The sequence below is a fragment of the Ranitomeya variabilis genome, chromosome 3, assembly GCF_051348905.1.
Source record: "Ranitomeya variabilis isolate aRanVar5 chromosome 3, aRanVar5.hap1, whole genome shotgun sequence".
In the NCBI taxonomy this organism is placed as follows: Eukaryota; Metazoa; Chordata; class Amphibia; order Anura; family Dendrobatidae; genus Ranitomeya; species Ranitomeya variabilis.
In genome coordinates this window covers 212,174,140-212,188,758 of record NC_135234.1, presented here as the reverse complement: position 1 = coordinate 212,188,758, position 14,619 = coordinate 212,174,140, and the positions used below count along the sequence as shown (strand labels likewise).

General features: G+C 43.2%; 1 protein-coding gene across 3 annotated transcripts in view; it reads right to left on the bottom strand.

Annotated features, from left to right (window-relative positions):
• The window catches only part of SLC60A1 (solute carrier family 60 member 1), a 244,645-nt gene that overhangs the window by 117,918 nt on the left and 112,108 nt on the right, over nt 1-14,619 (bottom strand). For all 3 annotated transcript variants that reach the window (XM_077295124.1, XM_077295122.1, XM_077295123.1), the window contains one exon: nt 11,281-11,396. In XM_077295124.1, coding sequence (XP_077151239.1) covers nt 11,281-11,396 — 116 coding nt within the window. The remainder of the gene's footprint in view (nt 1-11,280; nt 11,397-14,619) is intronic.

Below are 14,619 nucleotides of genomic sequence, written 5' to 3'. Positions count from 1 at the left end.
CAGAAGTTTCGCCATACCTGAACCAAACCCTAGCTACGCCTCTGGCATTAGGCATAACATAGTGTGTTGGTTTTGGCAAAAAAAATCCTTATACCTCACATACTATATCATTCTTTTCTTGCAAACAAAAATAAATACAACATATGTGGATTATCATGCCAATAATTCACATGCATGTGTTTTTAGGTCTATATAATATACCAGTACCAAATACAGGGGGCGATAGACACAATCAACTATTGCAGGAACAAACTAAAATAATAATATAGATTGAAGCTCTATGTTCAGGTGGACTGAATGATCTAAATGCTTTAACCCCTTCACACCCGAAGGTGGTTTACACGTTAATGACCAGGCCAATTTTTTCAATTCTGACCATTGTCACTTTATGAGGTAATAACTCTGGAACGCTTCAATGAATCCCGGTGATACTGAGATATTTTGATATTATTGACATATTGTACTTCATGACAGTGGTAAAATGTCTTTGATATAACTTGCTTTTTTTGTGAAAAAACAAAAACAAAACAGAAATTTGGCGAAAATTTTGCAATTTTACAATTTTGAATTTTTATGCCCTTAAATCACAGAGATATGTCACACAAATTACTTAATAAGTAACATTTCCCACATGTCTACTTTACATCAGCACAATTTTGTAACCAAATTTTTTTTTTGTTAGGACGTTATAAGGGTTAAAAGTTGGCCAGCGATTACTAATTTTTACAACAAAATTTACAAAACCATTTTTTTAGGGACCACATCAGATTTGAAGTCTGTTTGAGGGGTCTATATGATAGAAGATACTGAAAAGTGACACCATTCTAAAAACTGCACCCCTCAAGGTGCTCAAACCCACATTCAAGAAGTTTATTAACCCTTCAGGTGCTTCACAGGACTTTTGGAATGTGGGAAAAAAAATAACATTTACCTTTTTTTCACAAAAAATAAACTTTTTTTCTCCTGAGCATGCCGATACCCCATGTGAGGGAGAAAACCACTCTTTAGGCCAGTCTCACACGTCCAGATAATTCCGGTACCGGAAAAATCGGTACCGGAGTTATCCGTGTGTCCGTGAGCTCACGTGGCACATCAGTGTGGCACACGTGCGGCAGCCGTCTGCCAACTGAGTACCACACGGACCGTGCAGGAGACAGCGCTACAGTAAGCGCTGTCCCCCCAGCTTGTGGTGCTGAAGCCGCCATTCATTTATTCTCTCCAGCAGCGTTCGCTGGAGAGAAGGAATGAAAAATCAATGTTTTTTAAATAATTTTTGTGTTTAAAATCAAGTTCCTTGTCACCTCCCCCTCCCACCCCCTGTGCGCCCGCCCGCTGGAAATAAAATACTCACTCAGCTCCCTCGATGCTTCCTCTCAGCGCCGCAGCTTGTCCTGTATGAGGGGTCACGTGGTACCGCTCATTACAGTGATGAATATGCGGCTCCACCCCTATGGGAGGTGGATCCACATATTCATCTGTCATGATTCTCAATGGCGAGAGAACATAGACCAGCATATATGAGAACTAGCTCTTGGAAGATGGAAACTATACTGACCATGAACTAAACCTGTCGCACAACTAGAAGTGGCCAGGTAGCATGCCTACGTTTTTTATCCCTAGATGCCCAGCGCCAGCCGGAGAACTACCTAATCCTAGCAGAGGAAAAGACAGTCCTGGCTCACCTCTAGAGAAATTTTCCCAAAAGGCAGACAGAGGCCCCCACATATATTGGCGGTGATTTTAGATGAAATGACAAACGTAGTATGAAAATAGGTTTAGCAAAATCGAGGTCCGCTTACTAGATAGCATGAAGACAGAAAGGGCACTTTCATGGTCAGCAGAAAACCCTATCAAAACACCATCCAGAAATTACTTTAAGACTCTAGCATTAACTCATAACACCAGAGTGGCAATTTCCGCTCACAAGAGCTTTCCAGACACAGTAACGAAACAGCAGCTGTGAACAGGAACAAAATGCAAAAACACACAAGGACAAAAGTCCAACTTAGCTAGGAGTTGTCTAGTAGCAGGAACATGCACAGAAGGCTTCTGATTACATTGTTGACCGGCATGAAACTGACAGAGGAGCAAGGTTATATAGCGACTCCCACATCCTAATAGGAGCAGGTGAACAGAGGGGATGATGCACACAAGTACAATTCCACAAGTGGCCACCGGGGGAGCCCAGAATCCAATTTCACAACAGTACCCCCCCCTCAAGGAGGGGGCACCGAACCCTCACCAGAACCACCAGGGCGATCAGGATGAGCCCTATGAAAGGCACGGACAAGATCGGAGGCATGAACATCAGAGGCAGTGACCCAAGAATTATCCTCCTGACCGTATCCCTTCCATTTGACCAGATACTGGAGTCTCCGTCTGGAAACACGAGAGTCTAAGATCTTTTCCACAACGTACTCCAACTCACCCTCAACCAACACCGGAGCAGGAGGCTCAACGGAAGGCACAGCCGGTACCTCATACCTGCGCAACAATGACCGATGAAAAACATTATGAATCGAAAAGGATGCAGGGAGGTCCAAACGGAAGGACACAGGGTTAAGAATCTCCAATATCTTGTACGGGCCGATGAACCGAGGCTTAAACTTAGGAGAAGAAACCCTCATAGGGACAAAACGAGAAGACAACCACACCAAGTCCCCAACACAAAGCCGAGGACCAACACGACGACGGCGGTTGGCAAAAAGCTGAGTCTTCTCCTGGGACAACTTCAAATTGTCCACCACCTGCCCCCAAATCTGATGCAACCTCTCCACCACAGCATCCACTCCAGGACAATCCGAAGATTCCACTTGACCGGAGGAAAATCGAGGATGAAACCCCGAATTACAGAAAAACGGGGACACCAAGGTGGCAGAGCTGGCCCGATTATTGAGGGCGAACTCCGCCAAAGGCAAAAAAGCAACCCAATCATCCTGATCCGCAGACACAAAACACCTCAAATATGTCTCCAAGGTCTGATTAGTCCGCTCGGTCTGGCCATTAGTCTGAGGATGGAAAGCAGACGAAAAAGACAAATCTATGCCCATCCTAGCACAGAATGCCCGCCAAAATCTAGACACGAATTGGGTCCCTCTGTCAGAAACGATATTCTCCGGAATACCATGCAAACGAACAACATTTTGAAAAAACAGAGGAACCAACTCGGAAGAAGAAGGCAACTTAGGCAAGGGAACCAGATGGACCATCTTAGAGAAACGGTCACACACCACCCAGATGACAGACATCTTCTGAGAAACAGGCAGATCCGAAATAAAATCCATCGAGATGTGCGTCCAAGGCCTCTTCGGGATAGGCAAGGGTAACAACAATCCACTAGCCCGAGAACAACAAGGCTTGGCCCGAGCACAAACGTCACAAGACTGCACAAAGCCTCGCACATCTCGTGACAGGGAAGGCCACCAGAAGGACCTTGCCACCAAATCCCTGGTACCAAAGATTCCAGGATGACCTGCCAACGCAGAAGAATGAACCTCAGAGATGACTCTACTGGTCCAATCATCAGGAACAAACAGTCTACCAGGTGGGCAACGATCAGGTCTATCCGCCTGAAACTCCTGCAAGGCCCGCCGCAGGTCTGGAGAAACGGCAGACAATATCACTCCATCTTTAAGGATACCTGTGGGCTCAGAATTACCAGGGGAGTCAGGCTCAAAACTCCTAGAAAGGGCATCCGCCTTAACATTCTTAGAACCCGGTAGGTAAGACACCACAAAATTAAACCGAGAGAAAAACAACGACCAGCGCGCTTGTCTAGGATTCAGGCGCCTGGCAGACTCAAGGTAAATTAAATTTTTGTGGTCAGTCAATACCACCACCTGATGTCTGGCCCCCTCAAGCCAGTGACGCCACTCCTCAAAAGCCCACTTCATGGCCAAAAGCTCCCGATTCCCAATATCATAATTCCGCTCGGCGGGCGAAAATTTACGGGAAAAAAAAGCACAAGGTCTCATCACGGAGCAGTCGGAACTTCTCTGCGACAACACCGCCCCAGCTCCGATTTCAGAAGCGTCGACCTCAACCTGAAAAGGAAGAGCAACATCAGGCTGACGCAACACTGGGGCGGAAGAAAAGCGGCGCTTGAGCTCCCGAAAGGCCTCCACAGCATCAGGGGACTAATCAGCAACATCAGCACCCTTCTTAGTCAAATCAGTCAATGGTTTTACAACATCAGAAAAACCAGCAATAAATCGACGATAAAAGTTAGCAAAGCCCAAAAATTTCTGAAGACTCTTAAGAGAAGAGGGTTGCGTCCAATCACCAATAGCCTGAACCTTGACAGGATCCATCTCGATGGAAGAGGGGGAAAAAATGTATCCCAAGAAGGAAATCTTTTGAACCCCAAAAACACACTTAGAACCCTTCACACACAAGGAATTAGACCGCAAAACCTGAAAAACCCTCCTGACCTGCTGGACATGAGAGTCCCAGTCATCCGAAAAAATCAGAATATCATCCAGATACACAATCATAAATTTATCCAAATAATCGCGGAAAATGTCATGCATAAAGGACTGGAAGACTGAAGGGGCATTTGAAAGACCAAAAGGCATCACCAAATACTCAAAATGGCCCTCGGGCGTATTAAATGCGGTTTTCCACTCATCCCCCTGCTTGATTCGCACCAAATTATACGCCCCACGGAGATCAATCTTAGAGAACCACTTGGCCCCCTTTATACGAGCAAACAAATCAGTAAGCAGTGGTAACGGATATTGATATTTAACCGTGATTTTATTCAAAAGTCGATAATCAATACACGGCCTCAAAGAGCCGTCTTTCTTAGACACAAAGAAAAAACCGGCTCCTAAGGGAGATGACGAAGGACGAATATGTCCCTTTTCCAAGGACTCCTTTATATATTCTCGCATAGCCGCGTGTTCAGGCACAGACAGATTAAATAAACGACCCTTAGGGTATTTACTACCCGGGATCAAGTCTATGGCACAATCGCACTCCCGGTGCGGAGGTAGTGAACCAACCTTGGGTTCTTCAAAAACGTCACGAAAGTCAGACAAGAATTCAGGAATCTCAGAGGGAATAGATGATGAAATGGAAACCAAAGGTACGTCCCCATGAGTTCCTTTACATCCCCAGCTTAACACAGACATAGCTCTCCAGTCGAGGACTGGGTTATGAGATTGCAGCCATGGCAATCCCAGCACCAAAACATCATGTAGATTATACAGCACCAGAAAGCGAATAACCTCCTGGTGATCCGGATTAACACGCATAGTCACTTGTGTCCAGTATTGTGGTTTATTACTAGCCAATGGGGTGGAGTCAATCCCTTTCAGAGGTATCGGAGCCTCCAATGGCTCCAAATCATACCCACAGCGTTTGGCAAAGGACCAATCCATAAGACTCAAAGCAGCGCCAGAGTCGACATAGGCGTCCGCGGTAATAGATGACAAAGAACAAATCAGGGTCACAGATAGAATAAACTTAGACTGTAAAGTGCTAATTGAAACAGACTTGTCAGGCTTCTTAGTACGCTTAAAGCATGCTGATATAACATGAGTTGAATCACCACAATAGAAGCACAACCCATTTTTTCGTCTAAAATTCTGCCGCTCGCTTCTGGACAGAATTCTATCACATTGCATATTTTCTGGCGTTTTCTCAGTAGACACCGCCAAATGGTGCACAGGTTTGCGCTCCCGCAGACGCCTATCGATCTGAATAGCCATCGTCATGGACTCATTCAGACTCGCAGGCACAGGGAACCCCACCATAACATCCTTAATGGCATCAGAGAGACCTTCTCTGAAAATCGCCGCCAGGGCGCACTCATTCCACTGAGTAAGCACAGACCATTTGCGGAATTTTTGGCAGTATATTTCAGCTTCATCTTGCCCCTGAGACAAGGACATCAAGGCCTTTTCCGCCTGAAGCTCTAAATGAGGTTCCTCATAAAGCAACCCCAAGGCCAGAAAAAACGCATCCACATTGAGCAACGCAGGATCCCCTGGTGCCAATGCAAAAGCCCAGTCCTGAGGGTCGCCCCGGAGCAAGGAAATTACAATCCTGACCTGCTGTGCAGGGTCTCCGGCAGAGCGAGACTTCAGGGACAAAAACAATTTGCAATTATTTTTAAAATTTTGAAAGTGAGATCTATTCCCCGAGAAGAATTCAGGCAAAGGAATTCTAGGCTCAGACATAGGTGCATGAACAACAAAATCTTGCAAATTTTGTACCTTTGTGGCAAGATTATTCAAACCTGTAGCTACACTCTGAAGATCCATTTGAAACAGGTGAACACAGAGCCATTCAAGGATTAGAAGGAGAGAAAGAGAGGAAGGCTGCAGCATAGGCAAACTAGCAAGTGATTCAATGAAGAGCACACTCAGAACTAGAGGGAAAAAAAAAAAAAAAATTGTAGCAGACTTCTTTTTTCTCTCCTTTCTCAGCCAGTAATTTAACCCTTTTTTGGGCCGGTCAAACTGTCATGATTCTCAATGGCGAGAGAACATAGACCAGCATATATGAGAACTAGCTCTTGGAAGATGGAAACTATACTGACCATGAACTAAACCTGTCGCACAACTAGAAGTGGCCGGGTAGCATGCCTACGTTTTTTATCCCTAGATGCCCAGCGCCAGCCGGAGAACTACCTAATCCTAGCAGAGGAAAAGACAGTCCTGGCTCACCTCTAGAGAAATTTTCCCAAAAGGCAGACAGAGGCCCCCACATATATTGGCGGTGATTTTAGATGAAATGACAAACGTAGTATGAAAATAGGTTTAGCAAAATCGAGGTCCGCTTACTAGATAGCATGAAGACAGAAAGGGCACTTTCATGGTCAGCAGAAAACCCTATCAAAACACCATCCAGAAATTACTTTAAGACTCTAGCATTAACTCATAACACCAGAGTGGCAATTTCCGCTCACAAGAGCTTTCCAGACACAGTAACGAAACAGCAGCTGTGAACAGGAACAAAATGCAAAAACACACAAGGACAAAAGTCCAACTTAGCTAGGAGTTGTCTAGTAGCAGGAACATGCACAGAAGGCTTCTGATTACATTGTTGACCGGCATGAAACTGACAGAGGAGCAAGGTTATATAGCGACTCCCACATCCTAATAGGAGCAGGTGAACAGAGGGGATGATGCACACAAGTACAATTCCACAAGTGGCCACCGGGGGAGCCCAGAATCCAATTTCACAACATTCATCCCTGTAATGAGCGGCACCACGTGACCGCTCATACAGGACAAGCTGCGACCCTAAGAGGACGCATCGAGGGAGCTGGGTGAGTATTTTAATGCCAGCGGACGGGCGTACAGGGGGTGGAAGGGGGGAGGTGACAAGGAACTTGATTTTAAAGACAAAAATAATAAAAAAACATTGATTTTTCATTCCTTCTCTCCAGCGAATGCTGCTGGAGAGAAGAAATGAATGGCGGCTTCAGCACCACAAGCTGGGGGGACAGCGCTTACTGTAGCGCTGTCTCCTGCACGGCACACGGACAGCATCCGTGTGCGGTACGTGTTTTACACGGACCCATTGACTTTAATGGGTCCGTGTGATCCGTGCGCTCCCACGAACACTGACATGTCTCCGTGTTTTTCAAACGGACACACGGTCTGTGAAAACAAGCTGACATGTGCAGAGACACATTGATTTTAATGTGTCTACGTGAGTCAGTGTCTCCGGTACGTGAGAAAACTGTCACCACACGTACCGGAGCCACTGACGTGTGAAACAGGCCTTAGGCATACAACAGAGCTCGGAATTGCAGGAGTGCCATTTGACTTTTTGAACACAAAATTTGCTGGAACAATTGGTGGACGCCATGTCACCTATGTAGAGCCTCTGATGTGCCTAAACAGTGAAAATCCCCCACAAGTGACACCATTTTGAAAACTAGATCCCTCAGGGAACTGATCTAGATGTGTGGTGAGCACCTTGAAACCTCAGGTGCTTCACAGAAGTTTAAAACGTTGAACCGTAAAAAAAAAAAAAAACACAAATAGTTTTTTAGCAGAAAATATTGCATTTTCATAACAGTAACAGGAGAAATTGCACCATACAATTTGTTGTGCAATTTCTCCTGAGTACTAACAAACACCATGTGAGGGAGAAACCTACTGTTTGGGCACACGGCAGGGCTCAGAAGTGGAGGAGCGTCATTTGACTTTTTGAATGTAAAATTTCCTGCAATCATTAGCGGACGACATGTCCCATTTGGAGAGGCCCTGATGTGCCTAAACACCCCACAAGTGACCCAATTTTGAAAATTAGACCCCTCAAGGAATGTACTTAGATGTGTGGTGAGCACATTGAACCCCCAGGTGCTTCACAGAAGTTTATAACATTGAGCTGTGAAAATAAAAAGAATCACATTTTCCCAACAAAAATGTTATTTTGGCCTCAAAGTTTGCATTTTCATAAGGGTAACAGGAGAACTTGCACCATACAGTTTGTTTTGCAATTTCTCCTGAGTACGACAATACCCCATATGTGAGAGAATACTACTTTCGAGGGACAGTGCAAAGCTCAAAATGGAAGAAGCGCCATAGTGGAGTTCGATTTTGCTGGAATGGTTTGAGGGTGCCATGTCACATTGACAGAGCCCCTGAGGTGCCAGAACAACAGAAACCCCCCATATGTGAACTCACCTTACAAACTGCAGTCCCCAATGAATTGATCTAGTGGTGCAGTGATCATATTGACACCACATGTGCCAGAATTTTATACCACTGAGCAGTGAAGAAAGAATAAACTACATTTTTACCGCTAAAATATTGTTTTAGCCCCAAGTTTTTAATTTTTCTAAGGGCTAATATGAATTTTTTTTACAATAAACTGAGGTCCATTTTTTTCCTGAGTGCGCCAATACCCTACATGTAATCGGGAAGTATTTTTCAGACACAGTGCAAAGCTTAGAAGGCAAGGAGCGCCAGATTTTACTGTTATGGTTTGCTGTTGCCATGACCCACTGGGAGAGCCCATAAGGTGCCAGAACAGCAGAACTCCTTATAAGTGACCCCATTTCACAAACTACACCACTCAATTAATTAATCTAGGGGTGCAGTGATCATATTGACATCACGGGCGTGTCACAGAATTTTATACCATTGGGCAGTGAAGAAAAAAATAACAACATTTTTACCACCAAAATTTGGTTTTAGCAACACATTTTACATTTTCACACAAGAAGTGGGTAAAAATGGCACCAATATTTGTCCCACAATTTCTACTGAACGTAGCGATACGCCATATGTTGCTGTACAGTACTACTTAGCAATATGGAGAGACTCGAGAGAAAAGGAGCGCGATTTGCCTCCTGGAGCGCAGATTTTCCGAGAACAGTTTGCAGACTCCATATACATAGCCCCTAATTGCTAAAAGAGCAGAATCCCCCCTCAAATGACCCCATTTTGGTAACTATACCCCTTGGAGAATTTATCAACAGTTATAGTGACGATTTTGACTCCATGGATAGCAGCAATAAATGTTGCCGGGTGAAAATTGCAAACTGCCGTTGTAGTGCTCAGTACGTTGTAGTCACCAGGACGTTATGCCCAGCCCGTGCTTCTGGAGGCATGCACCGTAAGTTAGGTGGGCTCTCATAGGTTCAGAAATGCCAAACATGGACGCAATATGTGGTTTAGGTACACTGTGGGGCTTATAAGAGAGGGGGCATTTGAATTTGAGAGCGGAGAATTTGCTGAATTTCTTTTGGAGGATGAGGAGCCATTTCACTTTTCCAGAGCTTTTGTGCTACCAGTAACGTGGAAGCCCCCTATATTTCCATTAAGAGATGACAGACCTGAATGGGGACTTGCTTTTTTTGTGGACTGAGTTGAAGCTTTTATTGGGAACATTTTACATAACGTTTTAGATCACAGTTATCCAGCGCTCCACGCTGACCACTTACTATGGGGTTTCCATCTAAATCTCTGAGTGACGTAATTCAGAATCAGCTGACTCCCGTATGCGCGCGTGATCGAAAATATGTAATAATCCATCCCTGGTCAAATAGGCTCAAGACACATGGACACATTATTACGTCCGATGTTAGAAAGGGGTTAAGTCCATTTCTGCACAAGTAAATTTGAAATATAGCTGTGATTTTTGTGATATTTAATAACAAAGTATGTAAAGTACTGTAATAGCTTTCATCACTATATATTTACATTTATAATATTGTTTTTCAATTGTTTGGATGTGTTAAGTCTCCTATGTAAGGGGGCAGTGACATATATTGTATAGGCTCAGAGGAAGCGAGATACATACACGAAACAGATGTCAGACAATTTTTGCCTCCACGTTCTTTTTTTATGGAACTGCAATAAAGTGCCACTTTAATTTGTAGTGATGAGTACCCAAGTTCTTTCTACACTGTATTTCAAAAATATGTACATCAGAAGACATAAATGTTATATTTAGATTCCTCATGGCTTTCCATCCATGTCATGATTAAATACAGATTGTGATAAGTCTTTTGTGATTCTAATGAAAAAATGTACAAATCCAGGTTTTGTCTATCTTGCCATGCCCTTTATGTATTTCTCCCTTAGGGCTCATATCCATATGCGAGGAAAACGGACGAGTGCAATCCGATAAAAAAATCGGATTTCACTCTGACCAATGTTATTCAATGTGTTACATCTCATCTGTGATTTTTTTTCTCAACTGAAATCTGACAAAAAAATCGCAGCATGCTGCGATCTGCTGCGTATCTCAGACGAGACTCGCCAATGCAAGTCAATGGGTGCGAGAAAAAAATTGCACGGCATACGGACCATCCATATGCCGTCCGTTTTTACAGATACCTTACTATTCTGTGAACACTGTAAATGGTCCTGTAAATGATTGTAGAAAAATAGTTGCAGAGAAAAAAAAAAAAAACGCATTGCATTCGCATGTCATACGGATGCTATGTGAGAAAAATTGCATTGTACTCGCATTACACTCGCATGACACTCGCATAGCACTGATCCGTTTGTTCGGTCCAGATTACGAACCGTTTTTTTTTCTTGCATATGGGTATTGTATTACTTGTATTCACATACGGTAATTGTTTTTTGCCTGATTCTTTTTAAATATCCTATCTTTTACTGGTTATTCTTATCTTTTATCTGGACAGTTTAGTAGCACATGATAATCGCTGCTACTTCTGTCTTTCAGTTTGTAGTATCTTCAGTTTCCATCAGAAACTCCCTTATCCTTTATCTATTCATCCGTCTTCATTTTCACATACAGCAAACAATGCAGCATTACCAAAAATATACAGTACATATATCTCACCATTATTCCATCCGTCATGAATAGGATGACTGCTGAACATACATGAATACCAAAATATGTGGCGGGGGCATTCCAAAACTTTTTATTCTGGCAGCAATATAAGCACGCTCCATGACCTGGGGAAAAAGCAAATTACAATTGTACATAAATAGCAATCTATGCAGAAATGCAGGAAATGATGGTTGGGCAGTTGTGGATGTTTAATGTCAATTCATTAATTTGCAAGAAAAAAGTAAGTGGACTTGGAGTGATTCTAAGGCCGGGGTCATACTAGCGATGAATACGGACGAGTGCTATGTGATAAAACATCGCATAGCACTCGGACCAGTATTCAGCTATGGGGAAGCTCACATCAGCATTTTTAATCTCGGCCATTTACAACATGCGAGTGAAATCGCAGCATGCTGCGATTGTCACCGACACTTGGCCAAGTCTCGGCTCACTTGCACCCATATAAGCCTATGGGTGCGAATGAGACAACGCACATCACTCAGATATCATCCGAGTGATGATCAGTACGCTGACCCCGGCAATGGAGGAGATGGAGAAATTCATTTCTCCGCCTCCTCGGCAGCTGTGCTCCGATCCTCTCTGTACGAGAGGCTCGGAGCACAGACGCATGACACTCCGCTCCTGCTCGCAGCAGAGCAGGAGCCGAGGGTCATTAGCATATCACATCCGATGCTCTCGTATCGGATGCCAAACGCTCGTCTGACCCCAGGCCTAATAGTTATAATAATAATTATTAGTAAAATGCAGTCCAGTTGTCTATTAATCACAATTAGAGACAAACGTAATGTAACTATTCTAATAATACACAAATAGTTGTAAAGTTCTTAACTGTTACTGAGCACATTGACTAAACATCCACAATGCAGGGCTAAAAAGTAAGTGCCCCTCTGTGTTAATGACGTCTGATAGGCAAAAGGTGTTTCAGTTATTGATATGAGATTGAACGTGTGAGTTTTGCAGGAATGTTGCTCCATAAAGAAAAGTGCAAGCACCCAAAGATTGGTTACTATAGATGGGCGAATTTATTTGATTGGAATTAAATCAAATTTTATAAAAACCTGCATTCTGCAAAATACGGATTCGGTCCACACACAAACGGCAGCCAGATTACAAAACAGTAGAGGGCCAGCAAAGGGTTAAAAGAAAGAACAAACATACTTGCCTCATTGCTCACCTCTCTGGTTGCCCCTGCTGCTACTTGCCCACTTTCCAGTCCTCCATTGCAACGCATCTCCAGCCCGGTGATCACTTTAGCTGTAGGCTTCTCTGAGGCCTGCTCGTGACCGGAATCCCCAGTCTAGAGTGAACACAGTGCCGGAGATGTGACAACACCGAGGTGGCGGAATGGACAACTAACAGGCTACAGCGGTATTGAGAGGTCATGTGAGCATATGTGTTTTTTCTTATTTTTTACATCTTATATTTATTATGCTCTATGGATCGAGTTTACTGGGAAAATCTGCACAAACAAGCAAATTTGAATTTTGCCAGACGTGTCTGACCATCTTTCAAATTCCATCTTTCAAACTACAGATTTCTAATGACAGTACTCTGAATTAGACTAGAATTCCATGATGCACTTACCCATTCATCACTGCTGTACTATCATCATCCTCATCACCACCTGTATCATCTAATAGAGTTGTTTTGTCTACCCACAGGTAGGCTCACCCACTCAGCTTTCCTGCTTTGTCTGTCTATATGAAGTGCTCTGAAGAATGAGTACCCTTAACTGTCGCCGTGTAAAGGCATATCGGCGGTCATTAAGGGGTTAAATATATGGCTTCATTTGTACATTTATGTGTCAATGGGAAAACAGGACTGGAAAGCAAAATATTCCATATATTCTGATAGATACAACCTTATTGGCTGTGCTGCATCTTCTACAAATTTACAGAAATGAAGTGATTGTGATTTACTTTTTATTAATCGTAAAACATATTTTTTTTACTTTAAAAAATCAAACCATCACCCATAAACATATAGAAATTCCAGCAGCCCATGATTTCCCTTACAGCAGCATCAAGAGGATAGAGAGACTTATTGGATGAAGGACAGTTATTTCTCAGTTTTTGGAAATGTGTCGAAAACTTTCTTGCTTGAGTAACAGACTTTCAGCATGGGCTGTATTCCCCAGAAAAAGCGCGCTTCAGTTAAATAGGTTTTCCAAGAAATAAAATATAATTGAGTGCCTTACTTTTCATTTTAAGCAGTCTGATCCCTTTAAAAATATTTTTATTCCAAGGAAACCTCTTTTAGGGAATATAGTTCTGAATTATTTCAGGTTGTACCAGAACAATGGCAGAAAAGTTTGTTATCAGTTCTTAACAATTCAACTTGAAAGCAATACCGCTTTTCTGACAAACACAAACATTTTGTGGCCATTAAAATTAACCTGACAGCAGAGTCATGCTGACGGAATCACGGGCAGCATTAATCAGAGATCAGCAGTGTAATGTTTTACTCTGATACTCTTGAACTAATCATCCGAGACATCGTTGCAGTCTGGTCTCTGCAGAATTTCAAAGTAAGATATAAAGGACTGCAATAACGCAGCCAGTGTCTAATTCTTGCTGCCCGTTGTTCTGGCAGCATGAATCTGATGTGGGATTCCCTTTAATTAAAAGATGCCAAGCTACTGCACAGGATGGACAGACATGTTAATGACATGCAAATAATAAAAAATGTTCAAAACATGTCAATTTATTCAGTATTGAATATGAACGCTAAAAGCAGAAATACGTGCACTTACATGCCTTGACATACTATCAATGAGGTTACTAATAGTTCTGCCAAGCTGTACTTGGGCACTGAAATCATCAAGATCCGCTGCTGGCAGCTCCCTTTGGAATTGACTACCGATGACATCTCAGATATGCTTGGAGGGAGACAAGTCTGGAGATGCTGCAGGCCATGGTAACAGGTTTGAGCCACACGCATTGCACTCAGTAGTACAGTCAACATGATGCCAGATGTTGTCATATTGAAAAATGGCTCACTGGACACTTTGGAGAAATGGCCATTCTATTGGTCACATGATCATATTAATGTCACACCAAGCTGTTAGCGTACCTGAAAAGAAGACTAGAGAGTTCTAGCAACTGTATATTATACCGCCTCACATTATAATCCTAGGATTAGGACCGATGTGAAAAATCCTCATGAAGGCTATGTGGGCAATAGCATGAATATGTCTTCTTGAAGGAATTTCACATCAGTCCTACTCCTAAGGTGGCATAATTGGTGGCTGGACCCCTCTTGTCTATATTCCTAGTACAATAACAGCTTGGAATATCATTGACTTGGTGGCGGAACCAGTGGTATGGC